General features: G+C 39.9%; 1 protein-coding gene across 5 annotated transcripts in view; it reads left to right on the top strand.

Annotated features, from left to right (window-relative positions):
- The window catches only part of GPM6A (glycoprotein M6A), a 382272-nt gene that overhangs the window by 112287 nt on the left and 249790 nt on the right, over nt 1-20195 (top strand). For 2 of the 5 annotated variants that reach the window (XM_019534631.1, XM_019534630.1), the window contains exon 1: nt 13302-13816. The exons of 2 other annotated variants lie outside the window; for them this stretch is intronic. In XM_019534631.1, the coding sequence (XP_019390176.1) occupies nt 13780-13816 (37 nt within the window). In that variant the 5' untranslated portion in view covers nt 13302-13779. Of the gene's footprint in view, nt 1-13301; nt 13817-20195 lie in introns of those variants that run through there. One more of the 5 variants, XM_019534633.1, reaches the window with a different exon arrangement.

Raw genomic sequence — 20195 nt, 5'->3', positions numbered from 1 at the left:
CATGTACTATGAGACCCTATGCTTGGTCCCTTAGCAGCAGTCCTTCTCAAGCTGGTAAGCTCTGTTAACTTCTGGAAAGGAGGTCAACCACACATCCACTTGTCTCCTAACTTACACCTTTTATGGTGTGACTGGAAATGATCTTGGTGCACTAAATTCAACCACATGAAACCATCCAGCAACAATTCTGTTGTCTGCAGCTTTCAGCATTTTTGCACACCACTTTGTCTTTGTATGGACTTTTCTTTACTCACTGATTTCTAGAAAAGGTCTGTTTTATGTTTTATGTTTTTTACAAGCCAGTACTATGTGGATGATTAGTGTGGCCTACAAGTCATGATATAGATGAGAAAGGGTGGCTCATATGGCCTGGCTGTTTGAGGGCAGCCTTCCTGGTTGACTCTAAAGATCAGTGTAGGTGTTTACCCGCACTAACCAGCATCTCAAGTGTGTAATAATATAACATCCTCCAGCTTCAGCAAGATGCTTCAATGATGTGGGAAAACGCCCCTAAATAATGCCTGAGCTCAATAGGAACTGTGTTATGAAACTCCATGAATATGTACTTTGGTGCAAATTGACCACAGAGGAAGTCAAAGGCACCTTAGAGCTCTTAAACACATTAAATTATGAAAGCCTGTAAATTAATTAAGACATGAATTATAAAGACAGAAGGGACCACCATGATCACTTAGTCTGACCGCTTCTTAACAGAGTTTATAGGACTTTCCTAAATTTATTTTATGTTTGACTTAGATCAGATGTTGTTTAGGTACATAACCAGACTTGATTTACAAATGTTCAGGAATGGAGAATTCACCACAACCCATGATCAGTTTCTTTAGTGGTGATTTACCCAGATTGTAACATACAATGCTGGGTTTTTTTCCTCGTCTGGATTGTGTAGCTTTAAGTTTCAACCACTGGACCTTGTTTTGCCTTTGATGACTAGACTGAAGTTTCCTACTACCAGATATCTGTCCCCACAATAGGTACATATAGACTGCAATCAAATGGCACTACAGTCTTCTCCTTATTATCTAAACATAGTTAACACCTCTACTTTAAAGCATGATTCTTCTCACCAGTTTTTTCAAAATCCTTCTGGAATTCTAGACACCAAAGCTGGACAAAATATTACAGTAGTGGTTCACATCAATGCAAACTATAAACTATTGCTATTACTACCCAGTGTTCCTCTACTTATACTTGCAATATTTGTGCTAGCTCCTTATTGATCATGGTGCTGTTCTGGAAACTCATGTCCTTTTTAATCATTTCTTCCCAGATAAGAGTTCCTCATCCTTTAAGTAGGGCTTTAATTCTTTGTTCCTGGATATATGATTTTACATTGACTGCATTAATACATATAGTATTTGTTTCCACTCAGCTTACCAAAGTTTGTCAAGCATTTAATATTTTTGGTGGAGACAGTAGCAGCACCTACATCGCTGTGTGAATTTTTAGTTTAGAATATTGTACTTATCCCCAATATTTAAGTTTTCAATTAAAAAAAAATAGTGGGCTAAATACTCACGTGATATAAACTAGCATTGCGCTCTGTCAAAGTCATTGTGGCATTGTGGTTTATACCAGCTGAGGGCCTGGCCCAGTAAGAATCAAAGATATTAAAGACTCTTCTGGTTTAGAAGATGTATGTACCATATACAAAGGTAGCAATCTGGATGTGCTTTAGAATAAAAAGTGTTATGCTTTGGATTTAGCACACATGGCCTTCATTTAATTCATCAACTGATCAGGCTATATTTTGTTATGAACAAAATGTAAAAATGTCAGCCTTCTAATTCTAATTCTAGAAGCCCATCTGGTCAAAATTCAAGTTTTAAAGTGGTGGTAAGTATGGAGATACATATTAAGATTGGTAAATGATCAAAGGCACCATATAAATCTAACATGGTATAATAATTCTCTTTTTGGTGAAAGTAACCTCTAGTAGAGTCCTGTCAGTGGAAAGAGAATGTTTTTTAAATGTCAAGTTTTAAGATTTATATGCTGTAATACATGATGTTGGGGATTTTCTCATTAGCAGAAAGCATCTTTAACCAGATGAAAATTTTTAAGTGTTCACTTTCTAAAGCAAGGCTCTCCTTGATTTATCTTATGTTTAGCTGGAAATACAAAGCATAAAACTGAGAGCAGGCAAATTAGATTCTTTATTCTCTTTACTGTATATAGTCCTTCAGTCTTATAAGGAGGGAAAATAAGTGGTCATTGGGATAGAATGAAACAAGTGATACATACATTCAAATACAGACAATAAATAATGAAGAGACAAAAAAGAGGCAAATGTAGGAGAGTGATAAGGGAATAAGGAAAAAAGCCACAGCCTTTGCCTTTTTATAACGTATGAAGTTCAAGCCACAACTCGATTGAAAAACAATATCCATCTTTTTTTTCCTTATACCAATTGTCTCCCTTCTGTGCATTGTGAGCCAGATCCTCAGTTGGTTGTGAGCAGGAATATTTCCATTGATTTTTTTTTTTTAATTTTATTTTTTTAGGGGCAATATGCTTATTTACATAAACTGAAGATACGGTTCCTAATGTCTTTAGATAATCTGGACATGAAAATATCTTGAGGACTGGTTTTAAACACACTGGTGTGAGTATCATAGAGGAACATTTCTCCCTATCACTTCAGATTCAAAGAGTTTTTGTAGATCTAGGTCTTAGTTCTTAATCCCACCACAGTTTATTCTTTGAACTACAAGGAACATATAGTTAGATATTCACCTTCATTTTCTTTCTTTTCTCTTTTAGGCTTTTTCCTCACTCAGAGCTAAATTTAGTTAATTTTTCATTATTGGAAACATCTCTGTTAGACAGACTTAGGGTTTGGGTGAGGTGGTATTTGCTTATCTTGATGGATATCTTTTTTCTGAGTGCTGTCTTACTGTACACATTTCTAGACTATGTAGCTAGACACATTTTAAAAATCTTAAAAACAAACAAAATTGATAAGTGTTTTCTGATAACACCTGATAATGGATTTTAGGGATGAAATCTCTTCATTCAATCCCATAGTGTTTATAATTCTATTTTAAAAAATGTTTAAAATTCTGTTTAATTAACAGAAGTGGGATTTTTTGCATGACATTTTTATACATGTAAGAAATAATATGCAAATAATTTATTTTATGAAAATTTACTATAATTTAGATCAACTCATGATTTTATTATTTGAACTTGTGTAACCATTTTAAAATGTTCCTAGATCTAAATCACCCCTTCTTCTAATTTTTCCAAGATAGTTACTGTGTAATTTAGTGTTTGCCTTCATGCTTATTCTAGGTTTTTGGATTCCTTACTTAGTTGTTTGTAGTAGTAGTAGTCGTAGTGTTAGTGATAAGACTAAGACTTCACTTTTTATGTAAAACAATGTACAGTGTTTTACAAAGGTAAGGATTGTCATCCTCATTACTGGCAGTAAAGCACAGAGTAACAAAAGTACTGGCCCATGGACCTGAAGTTAGGTGTCCTGCCATGCAGTCCAGTGGTGCAACTGTTGGACCACACTTCATGATATTCTGCGGGGTAGCAAGTGGTCTTTTAAACTCATCAGCTTCTACTTGCTCTTTGTATTGAACTATTTACCAGGCCTTGTTTATGAGAGTTGAATGCTCTGTCTCCTTTGCTCGTTATAGGTAGCACTATTGCCCTGTGTTCACTCACACTATTAAGTTCATCCCATTTTATTTCAGATGATACAAAAACCTTTGAACGTCCAAGTTTTGGTACTTTGCTGCAGCCTCCATAAAATTCAGTTGCTTTTCTTCACTTACCTTGGCACCTATGGTTTCTTGCTGTTTATTGGGCATGGAAACACTGGCTGGACAGTTCTTGTAGGAACCTTGAGAGTGTTACTACATCTCTGTACATATTTTGAGTTGTAATGGTGAAGAAACAATGAGGGAAACTTGCCTGACACCACACTCACATGTATAGTTCTTCCTTAGTTGTGCAAAGAGGATGAGCACAGTAAATATATTGGGAAACAGAAGGCATTACTTACAAAGTAAGATATTATAGATCATGAAGACATCAACATTTGTTCTGCTGACTTTTTCAGTTTCTGCTTGCATTGGTCATTTTCTTTGGACCACAGTATTATACTAACATTAGAACAAAGTGAATTTTAGCACATTCAGAACTGATATTTAAGAACTGCATGCCTATTTTTCTAAAATACCTGATGTAGTCCTGAATATTAAGGAAAAGACACATTGGAGATAAAGGAGTGAGAGAATAGAATGAAGGTGGGACCAACAGAAACAGACAAAATTGTGCATGTGGTAGAGAAAAAGAGAAATAAAAAAAAAGAAATACTGAAACAATTCAGGAAAAAAATACCAAAAATGGGAGTGGGGAAAAAGTTAAAGTAGATGTAAGTAAAATCTTTCCCCATCATAATTTACATTACTTTTTATTAATTTCCATGGTAGATAGTATTTGGGACATTAGCTGTCAAGCAGATTTTTCAAGCTTTGTAGATGAACTTTTTGGATGTTCAGCAACTGGAGACATAAGTATAAAAAGGATTTTTTTTGATGGGTGATCTCCACCTGAATACCCGGGGCACTGATCTCTTGAGATTTAAGACCGGCATGACTGATAAGCAAAGCTTTAAACCAAGAAATGAGTCAAAGTTGGGAAACAACTCATATAATCTCCAGTCCTGACTTATCAGATCAAAGAGGATACTGAAATAGAGGAATATCAGAGGGTAGGAAGGTAGATTTCATAGATTTCATAGACATTAGGGCTGGAAGGGACCTCAGAAGATCATCAAGTACAGCCCCCTGCCTGAAGGGGGAAACCAGATACGATAAGCATCCAATCTACTCTTGAAAGTGTTCAATGGAGGTGCTTAAACCACCTCTGATGGCAGGTTGTTTCAGACCTTGGGGGCTCGGACAGTAAAGAAATTCTTCCTTATGTCCAGCCTGAAATGGTCTTGCAGTAGTTTATAACCGTTTGACCTCGTCATCCCTTGGGGCGCTCTGGTGAGCAAACATTCCCCCAGAAATTGGTGGTCACCCCTGATAAACTTATAGGTGGCCATCAGGTTACCCCTGAGCCTGTGCTTTTCCAGGCTAAAGAGCCCCATGGCTCTCAGCCTGTCATTGTAAGGTCTGTTTTCCTGACCTCTGATCATGCGCATGGCTCTTCTCTGGACTCTCTCAAGCTTCTCCACATCCTTTTTGAATTGTGGAGCTCAAAACTGGACACAGTTCTCCAGCTGCGGCCTCACCAAGGCCAAGTACCATGGGAGAATGACATCCTGGGATTTCCTTGAGAAACATCTATGGATGCAAGCCAGCGTTTTGGTCGCTTTACTAGCCGCAGCATCGTATTTCAAGCTCATGTTCATCTTGTGGTCAATGATGACCCCCAAGTCTCTTTCTTCCATAGTGCTAGCCAGAAAAAGAAACCTCTAGAACCAATCAGAACAATACTCAGGTAGGTGGTATAGTAAGTGCAAGGACTGTATGTCATCCAGCTAGGCAATGAGGGCTCCTGACTCAGAAACAACTGGGATACATATATTATAATACAAGAGTTAGAATTAGAGTGGGATTGTATGGTAATACTGCGATAGACTAAAGAATTAAGAAAGGATAATGCAACAAAATCTGTCTGGGTCAAAATAATTTTCATGAAGGACAGAGAATTAATTGCTAGTGGTCTGCTGTGGACCTGGAGAGTCAGCTATGGCTATAGATAGAGATTTCACTGACGTTAATAGAGAGAGAGAAACAGTAGTGGGACCTGGATTTTTATGGGAGACTTTCCAGTATAGACTGGAGAACAAATGCTTCCTTTCTCATATAAATAAAAATAGAATAGGGAAAAGGTAGGGGCCATGCTACACTCAGGTAGGGTCAAGAATAAATATAATCTAAGTATGGCCCCAAAATTAAGGTTACCTTGGTTTTCAGTTAGGCAGCCATGCTGAACTGTGGGAGAGGGGGGCAGGTTGATGTATCACTGTGTAGAAACTGCTATTACCACAACTGAAAAAGCCAAACTCAGTCAGCTTAATGCAGTCAGGTTTGGAGTGGGCATCCTAGAATTTTGAAGAAATGGGAACATAAAATTGCAGGTCCAATAATATGAATATTTATTAAATATATCAAGTTAGAGGTAGTACTGGATGTTTGGAGAATAGGTAACATAGTACTTATGTCTAAGGTGTGGAGAAGAATGCTCTAGGCAAGCACAGGCCATTTATCTGACCTTAATAATTTGTGAGGATTTGGAACAAATTTTGGAAAAATTGGAGGTAAAAAAATGAGATATAATGCAACATAGGATACAAACAAGTGTTCATTTCCAATGGTGGACATTTTTCAGGGAAAGGGAGCAATACAGGTATTCAGCCTGCAACAGCCCCCTCTCTTTTGCTCCTCATGCCTTCCTCTGACTTTTGCGATCCAGTCTGGAAAAGCATGGGGACTACTGGCTGCTCCAGTCCCATTCTTTATGTCACTCCTCCATTCTCACTCATTCTTAGTGAGAATGGAGTAGTGAGACAAAGCCCGCTGGCCACTCCTTGCAATGGGGTCCCTAGTGTGAGCAGCTGGTGGGGAACAAGCAACAGCTGCTCAGTCTCCTTGGGTTCCAGTACCTAGGAGCTGAGTAGAGGGAGTGGCATGCCAACTGCCCTCCCTCTTCCCCTCATGCTGGGCAGTGCTGGAATTTGAATGACCAAATCAGTAATTCAGTAATTAGCTAAAATATTGTTATTCAATCTAAAGGCCAGTAGCAGTTGTACAGTTAGTTTAAATGAACTCTTTAAAATGCTATTCCAAAATACCAACTATACATTAGATAGCGATGCTACAATGCCTGTTAATGACTGCACCCATGCAGTTATTACAGTTACGAGCATTTGATTGGACTGTCACAACTGGGCTAGCAAGAGAAATTCTAAGTATCCCAGGCTGGCTGGCTCCAGCAGATCAAGTCACACCAGCAAAGAACTTCTTTCTCTTGCTCCATCTTATACTCCTACATTTCTCATTGCATCCTAGTTGGAAACATCACCAGATTTGTCTTGCCTTTTCCACACACCAATAACATGTCCTTTGTCTGGTTGCTCCAGATTTCCTAGGAGCAACATTCTGCATGTCAGGCTGGCACCACCCACTCCAAATGAGCACACCTGTGGCCTTTCATACTCCCTTTTCAGGAAATTAGCATTTTCTGTTGTTTCTTTCTGTCAGCTCATGGATTCCTATATTGTCATTGTTGTATATGATGAAACATCCCAAGTCCTATTGCATTAAATTTCTTAATTCTTAGAGGTGGGTAACAGCAGGTGGCTGCTCCTTCCTTCATGTCATGGTCTATGGGAGGGGTGGGAGCAGCTACCCACTTCCATCTCTCATGCCTTCTTCAGACTAGCATGATCCCAGTCTGGGGAAATCCAGGGAGCTCAACTCCAGGGTGTGGAAAGGTGTGGGGAGCATTTCCTTGCCACATCACAGCTCCTGGCCTCAGGTGGAATCAAAGTGGTGGAAAATGAACAGGTGTTCAGTCTTCCAGTAGAAATGTAATGCTTGTATATGGCTATGAATTACCAAAGGTATTTTGTGCCAGATTAATTTAAGGTCTTTCTTAAGTAACTGGGGTTTTTTTGGTTTTGGTTTGGTTTGGTTTTTTTTGCATAAAATGTACAGAAATGTGGGTGTATATTAATGCAACTTGTTGAAGGCGTCAATGGTAGAGAAGGAATATGAGTAGCCAGGAGGTGATGTAGTTGCAGAACATGATTACACTTTCACATAAAGTACTTTTTATACATCACATGATTTAAGAAGGTCACTAGTGCCTTAAAAAAATGTTTGAAAATGAGAAACCACAATGGGCATCAAGGTACACTTTTTTTCCCCCCTAAGGATTATTTCACTGCAAGTGGTAAATGCTGAAAGGAATGTAAACAGTAGAGAGCAGTTGGTCAACCAGAAGAGGTATTGGGTCAAGTTTAGATGGTTACATGACAGCTAGAAGTAGTTTAATGGGAGTGTTTGTTAGCTGAGAGAGTGGTCAGGCACTTACTGTACTGGGTAATCTGATCATTTTAATGGGATATCATTAGATAGAAGAGAAGTATCATAGATTGCAGTGTGCTCTTCAGAATGTGTGGAATCTCCAATAGTTTGAAGACAGAGAGAGAGGCAATAAGATTTCCTGGTTTACTTTCAGGGCCTAATGAAAGTTAGGGGATACCAGATTCTAGGAATAGTTTTGTATGGCAATATGTAGAACCTGCAATTTTTCTCAGAATAATTTCTCTAATTAAACTACTTTATGTTATATATACTTGAAGGAGAAAGAGGAATGCACAGATCAAATAAGTGTTGGGCATAACAGTAGCCAAGAATCTTTTACTGAAATTTGATTTAATCATTATATATATATACATTATGCACTCTAACAGTGACTGCAAAATGATTAATTTTTGGTTGCCTGGAAAAATAGTTTACATGCTTGTATGCATTCCTTGTTCATCATGTTGTCAGATTCCAGAAGAAACTAATGGGCAACTTCTGTGAAGTAAAAATTTTAAAGGAGATTGGGGAGAAACATTTAAAAATTAACAGCTAGCTGGTTTTGAGTCAATGTTAATGTGTGCAGCTCTACTTGGATACTGCCCAGAAATAGAATTTGGGCCAACAAGATTTATGCACTTGTAATATAGATGACACTCCACTTTATGCCATTATTACAGAAGACTGGCTAGTAGAATTGTGTTGTTTATGGACTATCTAGCTAAACTCAGGCTGGAAGGAGATTAAAAAGCTCAGATTGTTCTGGGAGATTTTGAGGAGTTGCTTAGGAGAAACAACCAAGCTGATATTGCTTCTAAATAGATTGAGCATGTTTGCCTTTTTGCTATTTGTTTGCTATTTATTTGTTGGAGTGGCCAACTAGAGGCCGTGCTGTTCTTGACTTACTGCTCACAAACAGGGAAGAATTGGTGGGGAATATAGTAGATGGCATCTTGGGATGACGTAAGGAAGGCAAAAGCACAACTGGAGCTGCAGCTAGCAAGGGGTGTGAAGGGTTTCTACAAGTATGTTGGTAGCAAGAGGAGGATCAGGGAAAGTGTGGCTCCCTTACTGAGTGAGGGAGGCAACCTTGTGACAGAGGGTGGAGAAAATGCTGAAGTGCTCAATACCTTTTTTGCCTCAGTCTTCACAGGCAAGGTCAGCTCCCAGACTACTGCACCTGGCAGCATAGTTTGGAAAGGAAGTGAGTAGCCTTCAGTGGTGAAAGAACAGGTTAGGGACTAAGAAAAGCTGGGACTACTTAGAAAAGCAAGTCCACGGGGCTGGATGGGATGCACCCAAGGGTGCTGACAGAGTTGGCTGATGTGATTGCAGATCCAATGGCCATCATTTTTGAAAACTCATGACAAACAAGAGAGGTCCCAGATGATTGGAAAAGGGCAAACATAGTGCCCATATTTAAGAAAGGGAAAAAAGAAGATCGAGGGAACTACAGACCAGTCAGCCTCATCTCAGTCCCTGGAAAAATCATGGAGAAGATCCTCAAGGAATCTATTTCTAAGCACTTGGAGGAGAAAAAGGTGATTAGGGATAGTCAACATGGATTCACCAGGAGCAAGTCATGCCTAACCAATCTGATTGCCTTCTATAATGAGGTGACTGGCTCTGTGGATGAAGGGAGAGCAGTGGAAGTGATGTACCTTGATTTTTAGCAAGGCTTTTGATACAGTCTCACACAACATTCTCTTAAGGAAGTACGGGCTGGATGAATAGACTGTGAGGATAGAAAACTGGCTGAAGCATCAGGCTCAGAGAGTAGTAATCAATGGCTTGACTGAATGAATGTCTAGTTGGCAGCTGGTATCAAGTGGAGTGTCCTGGGGGTTGGTTCTGGGGCCGGTTTTGTTCAATGTCTTCATCAACAACCTGGAAGATGGTATAGAGTGGACCCTCAGCAAGTCTTCAGATGATGCCAATCTAGGGGAAGCATTAGACATGCTGGAGGGTAGAGCTAAGATTCAGAGAGACTTAAACCAATTGGAGGATTGGGCCAAAATAAATCTCATGAGGTTCAACAAGAACAAATGCAAAGTCCTGAGATGGAACTGTACCATGTACCAGTACAGGCTGGGGGTTGATTGGCCAGGCAGCATCTGTGCAGAAAAGTACCTGAGGGTTACAGTGGACAAAAAGCTGAATACGAGCCAGCAGTGTGCCCTTGTCACCAAGAAGGCTAACGGCATATTGAGCTGCATTGGTAGGTGTGTTGCCAGTAGGTCAAGGGAAGTGATAATTCCCCTCTAATCAGCACTGGTGAGGCCACATTGGAGTACTGTTTTCACTTTTGGGCCCCCACTGCAGAAAGGATGTGGACAAATTGGAGAGAGTTCAGTGGAGGGACAGGCTTTTAGAAATCAATTTACCCATGCTGTTCCCCTGGACCATTGTTTTAATATAATATCTACTTTTCTTACAAGCTGATTCCCAAAAGCAAACTTCTAAATATCATTTTCTAGCCATCAGAAAGATGCATCAGCCTAGAACTAGTCTCTGCTCCAGTTCCAATAACTCTACTGCTAAGGATCAGGCCATTCACACTCCAGCTGCCCTCTGGATGACTTTTGGTTGATTAACCTATTAGAGTCTGGCTCCAGACAAAAGCCATGGTTAGTCTGAGGCTGTAATGGAGTAGACTGATCTCTAGAGAGGGAAAGAATTTGGACACACTTCTGTTCATGTTTTTTATTGGCTAGTGCTAGGCAGTTCCTGGCTCAGTATTGCCAGATTGTCATTCTGAGGCACCTAATTATTCTGAGACAATGTACGGGGAATGGACAAGGAATCTTGCTGATCACTTCCAACAGAGCCTTGTAAATAAGTAGAATAGATGGCATAGGGGTTCCTGAATGCACACTGCAGGACTGTACTGGGCTGTTCTCAGACTGTTTTGAGAACACACTAGGGCATTGAACACTTCTGAGCCATCTACTCTCCCCAGTTACCTAATTTCCAAGCAGGACTGAATGGGTGAAATTTATTTTGTAACTGGTGGATTCAGAGGTAGGAAAGAGGCCATATTGACATAGCCATAGTATTATTTCCTGCCTTGCAAACAGTCATTAGTGACTAGGATTGGTTTGATTTTAGCTAAAAAAAAAATTATGGCTAGTGTTCTGTTTTTTTATCATTTTAGTTGCATTGGTTTTTTTTATCTTTTTGTGCAGAATGCTCATATAACTTAAACCTTTTAAAGGGGTCTAACACTGGAGGGGAGCTAATACTTTAGTTTACAAATTAGATCATTAATAATAAGCAATATATAAATAGGAAATAATATTTATGTAAGGGTCAGCAAGACCTACGAAGTGCATCCTGGATATCCTACACAGGTTATAACTGGGCAAATGTGAATGATCTTAGCCCTAAAAAGGCAAAGAGAAAATGTAACCATTTGTAGAGAAAATAAGCCATTCAAGGGGTTGTCTTGAGACAGGCAAATTAATGCATATCAAGATTCTTGAGTCACTACTTCTTTTTGTTTGCCAAAGGTTTCTAGTTCCTGGAGTACACAGTCCAAACAATTTAGTGTTTAACAGGAGAAGCTGTAGGTATCTTAAATTGCAAAGACATTTCAATATTTTGTCAGAGTAGTTACAAAAAAATCGAAATCTAATCCCTTGGGAATTCATTACAACTTTTGTCTAACCCAGGGGTGGGCAAAATGCAGCCTGTGGTCAGGATGCAGCCCTGCCAGGCCATTCTATCCGGCCCACATGGCCCCTAAAAAATTTAGAAAATTAATATTCATCTGCCCCGGCTTCCTGTCATGTGGCCCTCAATGGCTTGCCAAAACTCAGTAAGTGGCCCTCCACCTGAAATAATTGCCCACTCCTGGTCTAACCAATGTGATCTGAAGTCCTAGAGATGATGTCAGCTGAACTTAAAGGCTGCTGCTTCTTGATCTGTGTTGAAAGGGGTGCAAAAGCAGGTGAACCACTGGAGGGTTAATTTTTAAAGACGGAAATGATTGATTACTGAAATAGATCAATGCACATTTTAAATATTCATCTGTATAAATTACACAACTCTAATGTTGTGAATTGGGGCTGTCCAGCTGGTGGCCTGCAGGCCATATGGCTGGTGAAGGGTTAACATGTGGTCCCTGGGTTACCACTCAGCTGCCGCTGCTCCCATTGCTCCAGCTGCACCAGTAGCCAGGGTCTTGGAGCTCCTCCCTTCTGTGGCTTCTGCTGCATGCTGCTTCCTAGCGCTACCCCCCAGGTGTGTGGCCCATGGAGCGTGTGGTCTCCGACTGCTTTGAAGTTGGGCAGCCCTGGTGTGAACCATTACCATTGTTGTATAACAGGGTGAATAAATGACTGGTTCCTTTTGGGAGAAGTTATTCCATTGGGCTAAGTACTATTTTGTTTTTGTAGAAGGAGCCATTTTCAATTTTGAGAAAGAAGAATTGGTCACTTTTTTTCAGGAGGTGGGAAAGAAGTGCATGGAAGAGCTGTCAAAAAGCTTCACATAGAGTAGAGCAGTAGAGTTGCACGTTGTGTGCATTCTTATTGCTCTTTCTGTTATGTACTGGAGCTCTTAAGATGATGCTATGTCACTCAGACGAAGGTAAAAAAAATGCTAATTTATTGCTAGACTGCGGCGTCCAATTTGCATTCCAAATCAGACTGCAGAGCTCCCCAAATGAGTAGGTGCCCTCACAGTGTACTTAACCTATGCTTTCCCCAGTCAATCCATGATGTGTGTGTGTCTGCGCGCGCGCGATGCTTCACCATCTTGAAAATGTTCTATCTCTTAATGAGAAATTGCAGACTGCAGATAATTTTTGCAAGCTATAGGTAAAAAAAAAAAGTTTAAAATTACTTGTAATATTTTTTCTAGCCTTCTATCTTAAATTTGTGAGAACTTAGGAGAAGAGACAATGCCTTAGTGATTTGATGTACAGTCAATAATTGTCTTTATTACAGTCTGCTTTATATATAAATAAACTGCAAAGGTGCATTACTTTTAAATAAACCCTCTGCCCATCCCCTGGAATAATTTCTAGAATGGGTGTAATAATATTTATTTCAAATACTCATTATACCCAAAAAATTTAGGTATATGAGAGAGGGGGAAATGAAGAGGCATTAAGTTACGTATGCATCTGAGAGGGAGAGAGAGAATGAGAGAGACAACTAATGCAGCATAAAGAACCCACAGGCATCTGGGCTTTCCCACTTTGGTAGCAAATAGGGGGAATTATGGGTTGGTGGTCTGCTTCATGTTAGGAGGACACCCCTCCATCTGTTCTCACTGCAGCCTGTTTCCAATTTAAAACACAGATTTCAATACAAACCTCAATTTCTTTTCTCCATTTTATATGCAAAGCGAGGCTTATGAATCAGTGTCACTGCTCCTGGGACTCGGACCAAATTTCCCCCCAAAATTCACAAGCTATTCATTTGAATACCTGCTTACAGTGGTACACAATGGACAGCTTTGAGAAGAAAAATTGATAATCTTCACGGAAGAGTAATTTGAATGAAATTACACTTGACAGCCTGTCTCCAAGCAAACAAGGAGAGTGAGGGAGCCTTAGCTAAGCTCTGAGGACTTGCCTAAGCCTCTGCTGTTGGAGCTTCCCAGGGAAAAAAAAAAACACTTCACACTTTTTTTCCTACATCTAATTGAAGCTTTTGATTTAATTCTGTGTAGCAGTTTGTAGTGAAGAAAGGTAGCCATGGAAGAGAATATGGAAGAGGGACAAACACAAAAAGGTATTGTGATAAAATAATTTTCTGTTTGCAAGTAGGTAGTTATTTTGCAGTTCCTTATTTGCTTTAGTTGCATGTCTATATAAGGCTAGTGAATATTCTCATGTAGCTGATGTGGGCTAAGATTTTTCTTTCCATTTTGCCCTTTTGGTTTCTTACACTAATGTCTGGCATTAATATCGTGATTGTTCACAAATATTAAAGACTCACAGAATGCAAATGAAGAATCTTACATCTATAGGAGTAACACTGCAAGTATTTAATGGGGAATGTTTCCCAGACCCATCTTTGTTAACATTCATTTATTTCATGTTTTCACGCTTGTCTAGCAGGGTCAAGGGAACCCAGTGTGAACTGAGAGAGAGCCACTCACATAATATTTGGAGCTCGTTGCTTTTAGAGACCTAACAATGAAATCATTATTTACACCTTTGAATGAATGTCCAGATGGAACAAAGACCTGGACTATATTTTGTATATATTTAGGGATTGTCTTTATTTCTTTCTCTCTTTTTTTCGGTTTTTGTTTTGCTATCTGTTGCTGTAGTATCTATTAAGGAAATGGTTATAAATTTTGCAGTGCATGTTTGGTTTGTTTCTTGTTTTGAATTTTTTTTATGGTTCAGTTTAATTTGCTTTAAAAAAAACACAGCATGCAGATGGTCTTCCTATTTTAAATTCTCTGATCAAAGTACTATGCATCTACATGGTGTCTTACTGCTTAGAGGTACACATCTAGATGATTATTCCTTGTACAGCATATCAGGTTGTAGCTCTGAAAATTATACTGATCTACTCTCAGCAGTAGACTGTACCATCATCACAGCAACGTTCTGTCATGCTGGATTCTACTAGAAATAGAGAAGTGAAGGGGGAATTTTTTTATTGCAAGTACAAAAGTAAAGCTGGCAAATATTTGGCAGAGCAAAATTGCAAGTACTGTTCATACTGCATTTATCCAGAAATAGATTTTTATTTTTGAGTGGGAAATTTAGGAACTAATAAAAGTTGACTAATGTAAATTGCGTGTAAAGACATAATTCCTGAGTTGATGCCATATTCTGGGTTTCAACTCTCAGACTGGTATGCTTGTTACATGTAAATATCATGCTTTCTCATTAGAACTGACCCACTTAGGTTAAATGTAGCCTTGGAGTGCTTATAGTGCTGTTTGTGACTAGATGTATGTATGATACCTTGTCACAAATACATTGAAGAAAAAAATGTAGAAAAAAATCAATTTTAAAACAGGATCATTTATAAATAATAAAGGGATTTTCATCAGAGAGATGTTTTATGCCCAAGTAGCATAAATAAAAGATTTCCACATATTGCAAAAAGTCCCAAGATATATTTATGTTTATTCTTTTGACAGAATAATTTTAGTGCTTTTCCTGCATGACCTATGTTATTTAATTTAATTTATATGTAGAAATCAGAGGTAATACATGCAAGATTTATCAGCAGTTTTATTTGGTATCATACATATTGTCCTTCAGCATTTTGTGGATTCTAGATCTCTTATTATAGAAAGTGTGGCTTGTTTTCATGTAAAATACGTGGTTTTTTGTTACTACAGCAAGTGACTGAAAGCATAGGTGACCACATAATCCAAATAACAGCCACTAATCATTAAATGTTAAATGTTAGGTGGACAGTTCAGAGCCATTATATCTGTATATCTAATGCTTCTCCCCCCTCCCCCCAACCCCCCCAACTGAAACCCAAACAAACCCATAGAATTTAAAAAATACTAAAGAAGGAAGGGGGGAGTGTAAGAATATGTATTACATGAACAGGTTGCTGTACATGAACTGCCCTTTCATTGTTCAAATGGTCACCAGTTGGCATGATCAGTAGCCACTCACATATGTAATAAATAGTATAATTACAGTACACTAACACTGATATATATTTTTTGTTTTTAAAATGCCACGTGTTTAGTTTTGATTTGGTTTTGTTTTATTTTTTTCCCGTAACTAGTGTCCAGCTCTTATTTACAAGCCTTGGCCAAAATAGGTTGGAAGCATGACGCACATTTTTCTTTATTTTCCTTCTATCAATTCTTTTTTTGTTGTTGTTGTTAAAATGTATCTGGAGTTTGATTTGAAGAAACATAGAATTTAGGAATAAAATAAGGGACCTTTAGATGAGTGAGCATCATCATCCAAACTTATGTACCATCAATCAAAGGCAAGCATCATGATCATTATAGGTTTACTAGTCACTACTGGTACTTCAAAAGTGGCACCTTGCCTTGAAGGCAAAGTGTTGTCTCTATTACTAGCCCCTCATACTTTTGTATCCTTCTGTCTGTGATTTGCTTCCACTGTCAATACATCTATTTGATGTTTTGCCATTGCTGTCAAGTATATACTTCTAGTTTAGCTGGCTCTTGCTTTTTTTTTTAAGTGGCTTGTCCCAAAATCTTTCACCACCAGATTCATTCTAACTTTCTTCATGCTGCCATCTTGAATGCAACTACATATTTCTTTCCTTGTCTTCCTCTTTCTTTGCTGTAAAATCAATGGGAGTATAAATTGTCAGTGCTTACTAACTCCTCCACTCTTCACAGCAGATGCTTTGAACCTCCCACTGCACGGCATTGCGTTTTGGTAGCAGCCATAATTGCAGTGAGTAGTTAACGTGCATTTGACAAATACAGTACACAGTTCTAACAGGAAGCTTGCTGCTTGAATGATCATAATATTCCTATAGAGTCAAATGCAATAAAATACCGATAATAAATACAAATATCATGTTTGCTATAGTGGTGTTGAACAGTGACAATCTGTATGGGGGCTTCTTCCTATGTATTCTTTTAAGGCTACAACTTCACAAATGCCAGCAGAGGAACATGGTATATATATTACTTGTCTGACTTCTGAAGTTAATTTTTGTCAGAAGCTGTATGGTTCAAATACTGATTGTGAATCAGGTCTCAAGTATTCTCATTCTTGCTCCAGTGCTGCCTTACTGCTTGGCATTGTAAACATTATTTTCCTTTCTGCCTCAGTTTTCTCAGCTATAAAATGGAGATGATATTAACCTTTTAAATTTTTTCCAGCAGATTGAATATGTAAAAGACTGTATAAGTAGTTGGTGTTTAGATGTATTGTTTATTCAGTTTTGCACTTTGGCAATGGATGCCTTTTTCCTTATTGCCACTGCAATATCTTCTAGGCCGGGGCAGGCAATTATTCGCATGGAGGGCCGCTTACCAAGTTATAGCAAGCTGTTGAGGGCCGCATGGGTAGCCCCACCTCTTGACAGGTGCCCCGCCCCCTGGTCACCATCTTGGTATCTTGGGACCAATGTCCCAGAGCCAGCTCTGGTGGGACCCAGAGCAGGGTCCAGGCTGGCTGGGGTCTGTGGAGCCAGGCTGGGCTGCACCAGCAGGGAGAGGAGGGAGCTGGCCCAGTTCCATAGAGCCCCTGCCACCCAGGAGACTATACCTCTGCTGCCCTGCTCTGGGCCCTTCTGGTACTGGTCCTGGGACGCAGATGCAGGCCCTACTCCCACACCCTCTCACTCCCGGTTTCCCCCTAGCCCTGTGGTACAGGCAGGGGGCAGCGCACAGCCCTGACCTCTGCTTGCCGGCAGGAAAGGAGCTGGTACTGAGTGCTGGGGAAAAGTGGTTCTACCCCATGGCCCCGCACTCCCTGCTGCAGCCACTCACAGCCCATGCAGGGCTGTCTTCAGCAGGCACAGGCAGCCCCAGGTGGCCTGCGAGTGGCTGCAGCATGGGGCACTGGGCATGGGGTGGTGCAGGGGCCGCTTTTCCCGCTGCTCAGCACCAGCTTGTAACCTGCCTCTGCTGCCAGCCAGGGCCCCTGGAGCTTGTGTGCTAGGCAGCAGCAGTAAATGCTGCCCAGTGTGGCATGCAGGGGAGGCCGCAGCTGCTGTCACTGTGGCCCTGATGCACAAGGCTGGACCCGGTGCGGGGCTGGGTTACAAGCTGGTGCTGAGTGAGGGGGAAAAAGCGGCCCCTTGCCTGCCCCATGGCCGGCCCCCTGTGCTGCAGCCACTCAGCCCACCTGGGGCTGCCTGTGCCTGCTCAGGACATCCCCATGTGGGCTGCGAGCAGCTGCAGCAGGGAGCTCTGGGCATGGGCTGGGCTGGATAGAATGAACACTGGTTCAAATATTGCATCTATGCATAGAAATGTAGTCTCTGCTATTTGAAATATCATGGTACAGTATATCTTGCACAATAAAAATAAACTAATTAAGTAAGAACTAGTAGCTAACTGAAATTAATTCTCTGAATGTACTTCATTGTACAAATCATTGGTAAGACTCATTTTTAATATTGTGTGAAGTTCCGGTCACCAACATTAAAAAAATCAGCTAAAACTGGAACCTGTTCCAGAAGGGCCACTAGCACAGTTAAGGTAACTGAAACTTTTTGTTATGAGTGAAGATTAAAGGAGCTTGGGTTTGTTTAGCTTTACAACCTAGAAATTAGAATCGCCTCCTTACAAGTACATTCATGAAATGAATATTAGGAAAGGAGAAAAACTGAAAAACAGCACCACTCCAAGATCAGATGGGCGTGAACTGTCTATGGATACATTTAGAATAGAAATTAGAAAAAGATTTCTAACCATCAGAGGAGTGATGTTTTGGAATTGTTTTTCAAGTAGAGTGATGGGGTGTTTTAAGATTGAACTGAATATGTTTAAGGAAGAGATGGTATGATGGAGCAGGACACACAGGGTTCTAGGTCAACAATCAGTGTGCGCAATATGTGGAATTAATCATTTGTAATCCCCTAGTTGCAGCAGAGATGTAACACTCTTAGGCCAGGTACAGACATTATGCTTTTACTGGTATAAATGATCAGAAACCAGTCTTTACCCATGACAGAACAAAAGTTTGTCATGCACAACTGGTCTGTACTCATAACAGAACAGAAACCCGGCATACATAAACTGGTGTAAAAATGGTGGAACCTACACTAATATTTGCCTTCCTCCCCTGACAAAGGGGGAATATGTATTCTGTTCTCTATCTATCTAAACTATGGTGCTTACAGAAAACCATGCAACTTAAATTGATTCTGCCTCAGGCTTTTTGAATGTCTGTACCTAGCCTTACAGTGTAGTAGGTGGCGTGGGTTTTGATGACTGTGAGGGCCAAGAAAGAATTGTTTTTTATACTGTTGTGAATGCTGCAGGGGTTTTGTGGCACATTTCTCTGAAGCACTGGGAAGTTGGCAATTTTGACTGGGATGTGCTGATGTAACTGCTGCTCCATAGAAAACCCAGAGGTTCCTAGCTCTTTTGTTTAGTGTCATATACTGGGTGTGTCTACATATCATTGTATGGCAATGTAGCGATCATGCGGGTCTACAGGTGACTGCTAGCTATCTCGCTTTAGTGGCATGCCTCCCCAATTATAGTGTGCTGCTACAGTGACGTAGTGGGGAAATCTAAGCGTGCACCACCTGTATGGCACAGTACAGGCAGTTACACAGATAATCGAATTTGTGGTCAGGAAAGAATTATCTCTGTAGCTAAGACTGGTACAGACTAGGGGGACGTTTTTCCTTTCTTTGTAGCATGGGGCATAGTCATTTTCCTAAGATCTACTGAGCACATATTGATTAATTATTTACCTGTTGTCACACTGGTATGCCCAATAGGCAGTGTCCTTCTGTTTCTTGCTTTTACCTGTGGCATGCAATAGGATGTTCTTGGTGTCTTGGTAATTGTACCTTGTAGTTGTGCCAGAGGGTTTAATATGGTGAGTTTTGGGATTCATTAGGTAAATGCATTGCCTGCAAAGACAAAGGATTGGACTTGATGGGTCAGGTAGCTCCTTCTAGGCCTGTCTTCCAAAATATCAATAGCATAATGCCTTGAAAGATGGCAAGCCAGTATGGTTTCCATGGAAGAAGTTTAGTGAAGCAGTTCCAATCCTATGCAATCTCAATAAGAGCTTTACTTGTGTTTCTGCTGCTAAATATGACAAAGAAAGCTAACATGAATACTTTTATCTGGAATGAAATCAATTTTTTACTTACTCCTATAAACTGACCCTTAGGATATGAGCTCTTTGGGATGGGATTGTCTTTTAATGTGTATGTACAGCATTGAGCAGCAGAGGAAAACATCTTGTTTTTGCATTGTTCGGCTTTACTGTAAAAAACTTAATGATAAGCATCTAATGATCTAAGCACTTTAATTAAACCTAAAGCTCTGCATAATAAAAGTTAAAGATTATGTTGTAATACAATGGACAGTTTATGGCACTCTGAAAATTACCAGCCAAATATTAACGATCAAATATCCTAGTGGACTCCAAGATGAACATGAGTCGGCAGTGTGACGAAACCATCAGAAAAGCCAATGGCACTTTATCGTGCATCAGCAGATGCA

Source organism: Crocodylus porosus, unplaced genomic scaffold (assembly GCF_001723895.1).
Source record: "Crocodylus porosus isolate Cpor-Errol unplaced genomic scaffold, CroPor_comp1, whole genome shotgun sequence".
Taxonomy (NCBI): Eukaryota; Metazoa; Chordata; order Crocodylia; family Crocodylidae; genus Crocodylus; species Crocodylus porosus.
Note: the sequence above shows the minus strand (reverse complement) of the source record. Positions and strands in the feature narration are given on the sequence as shown.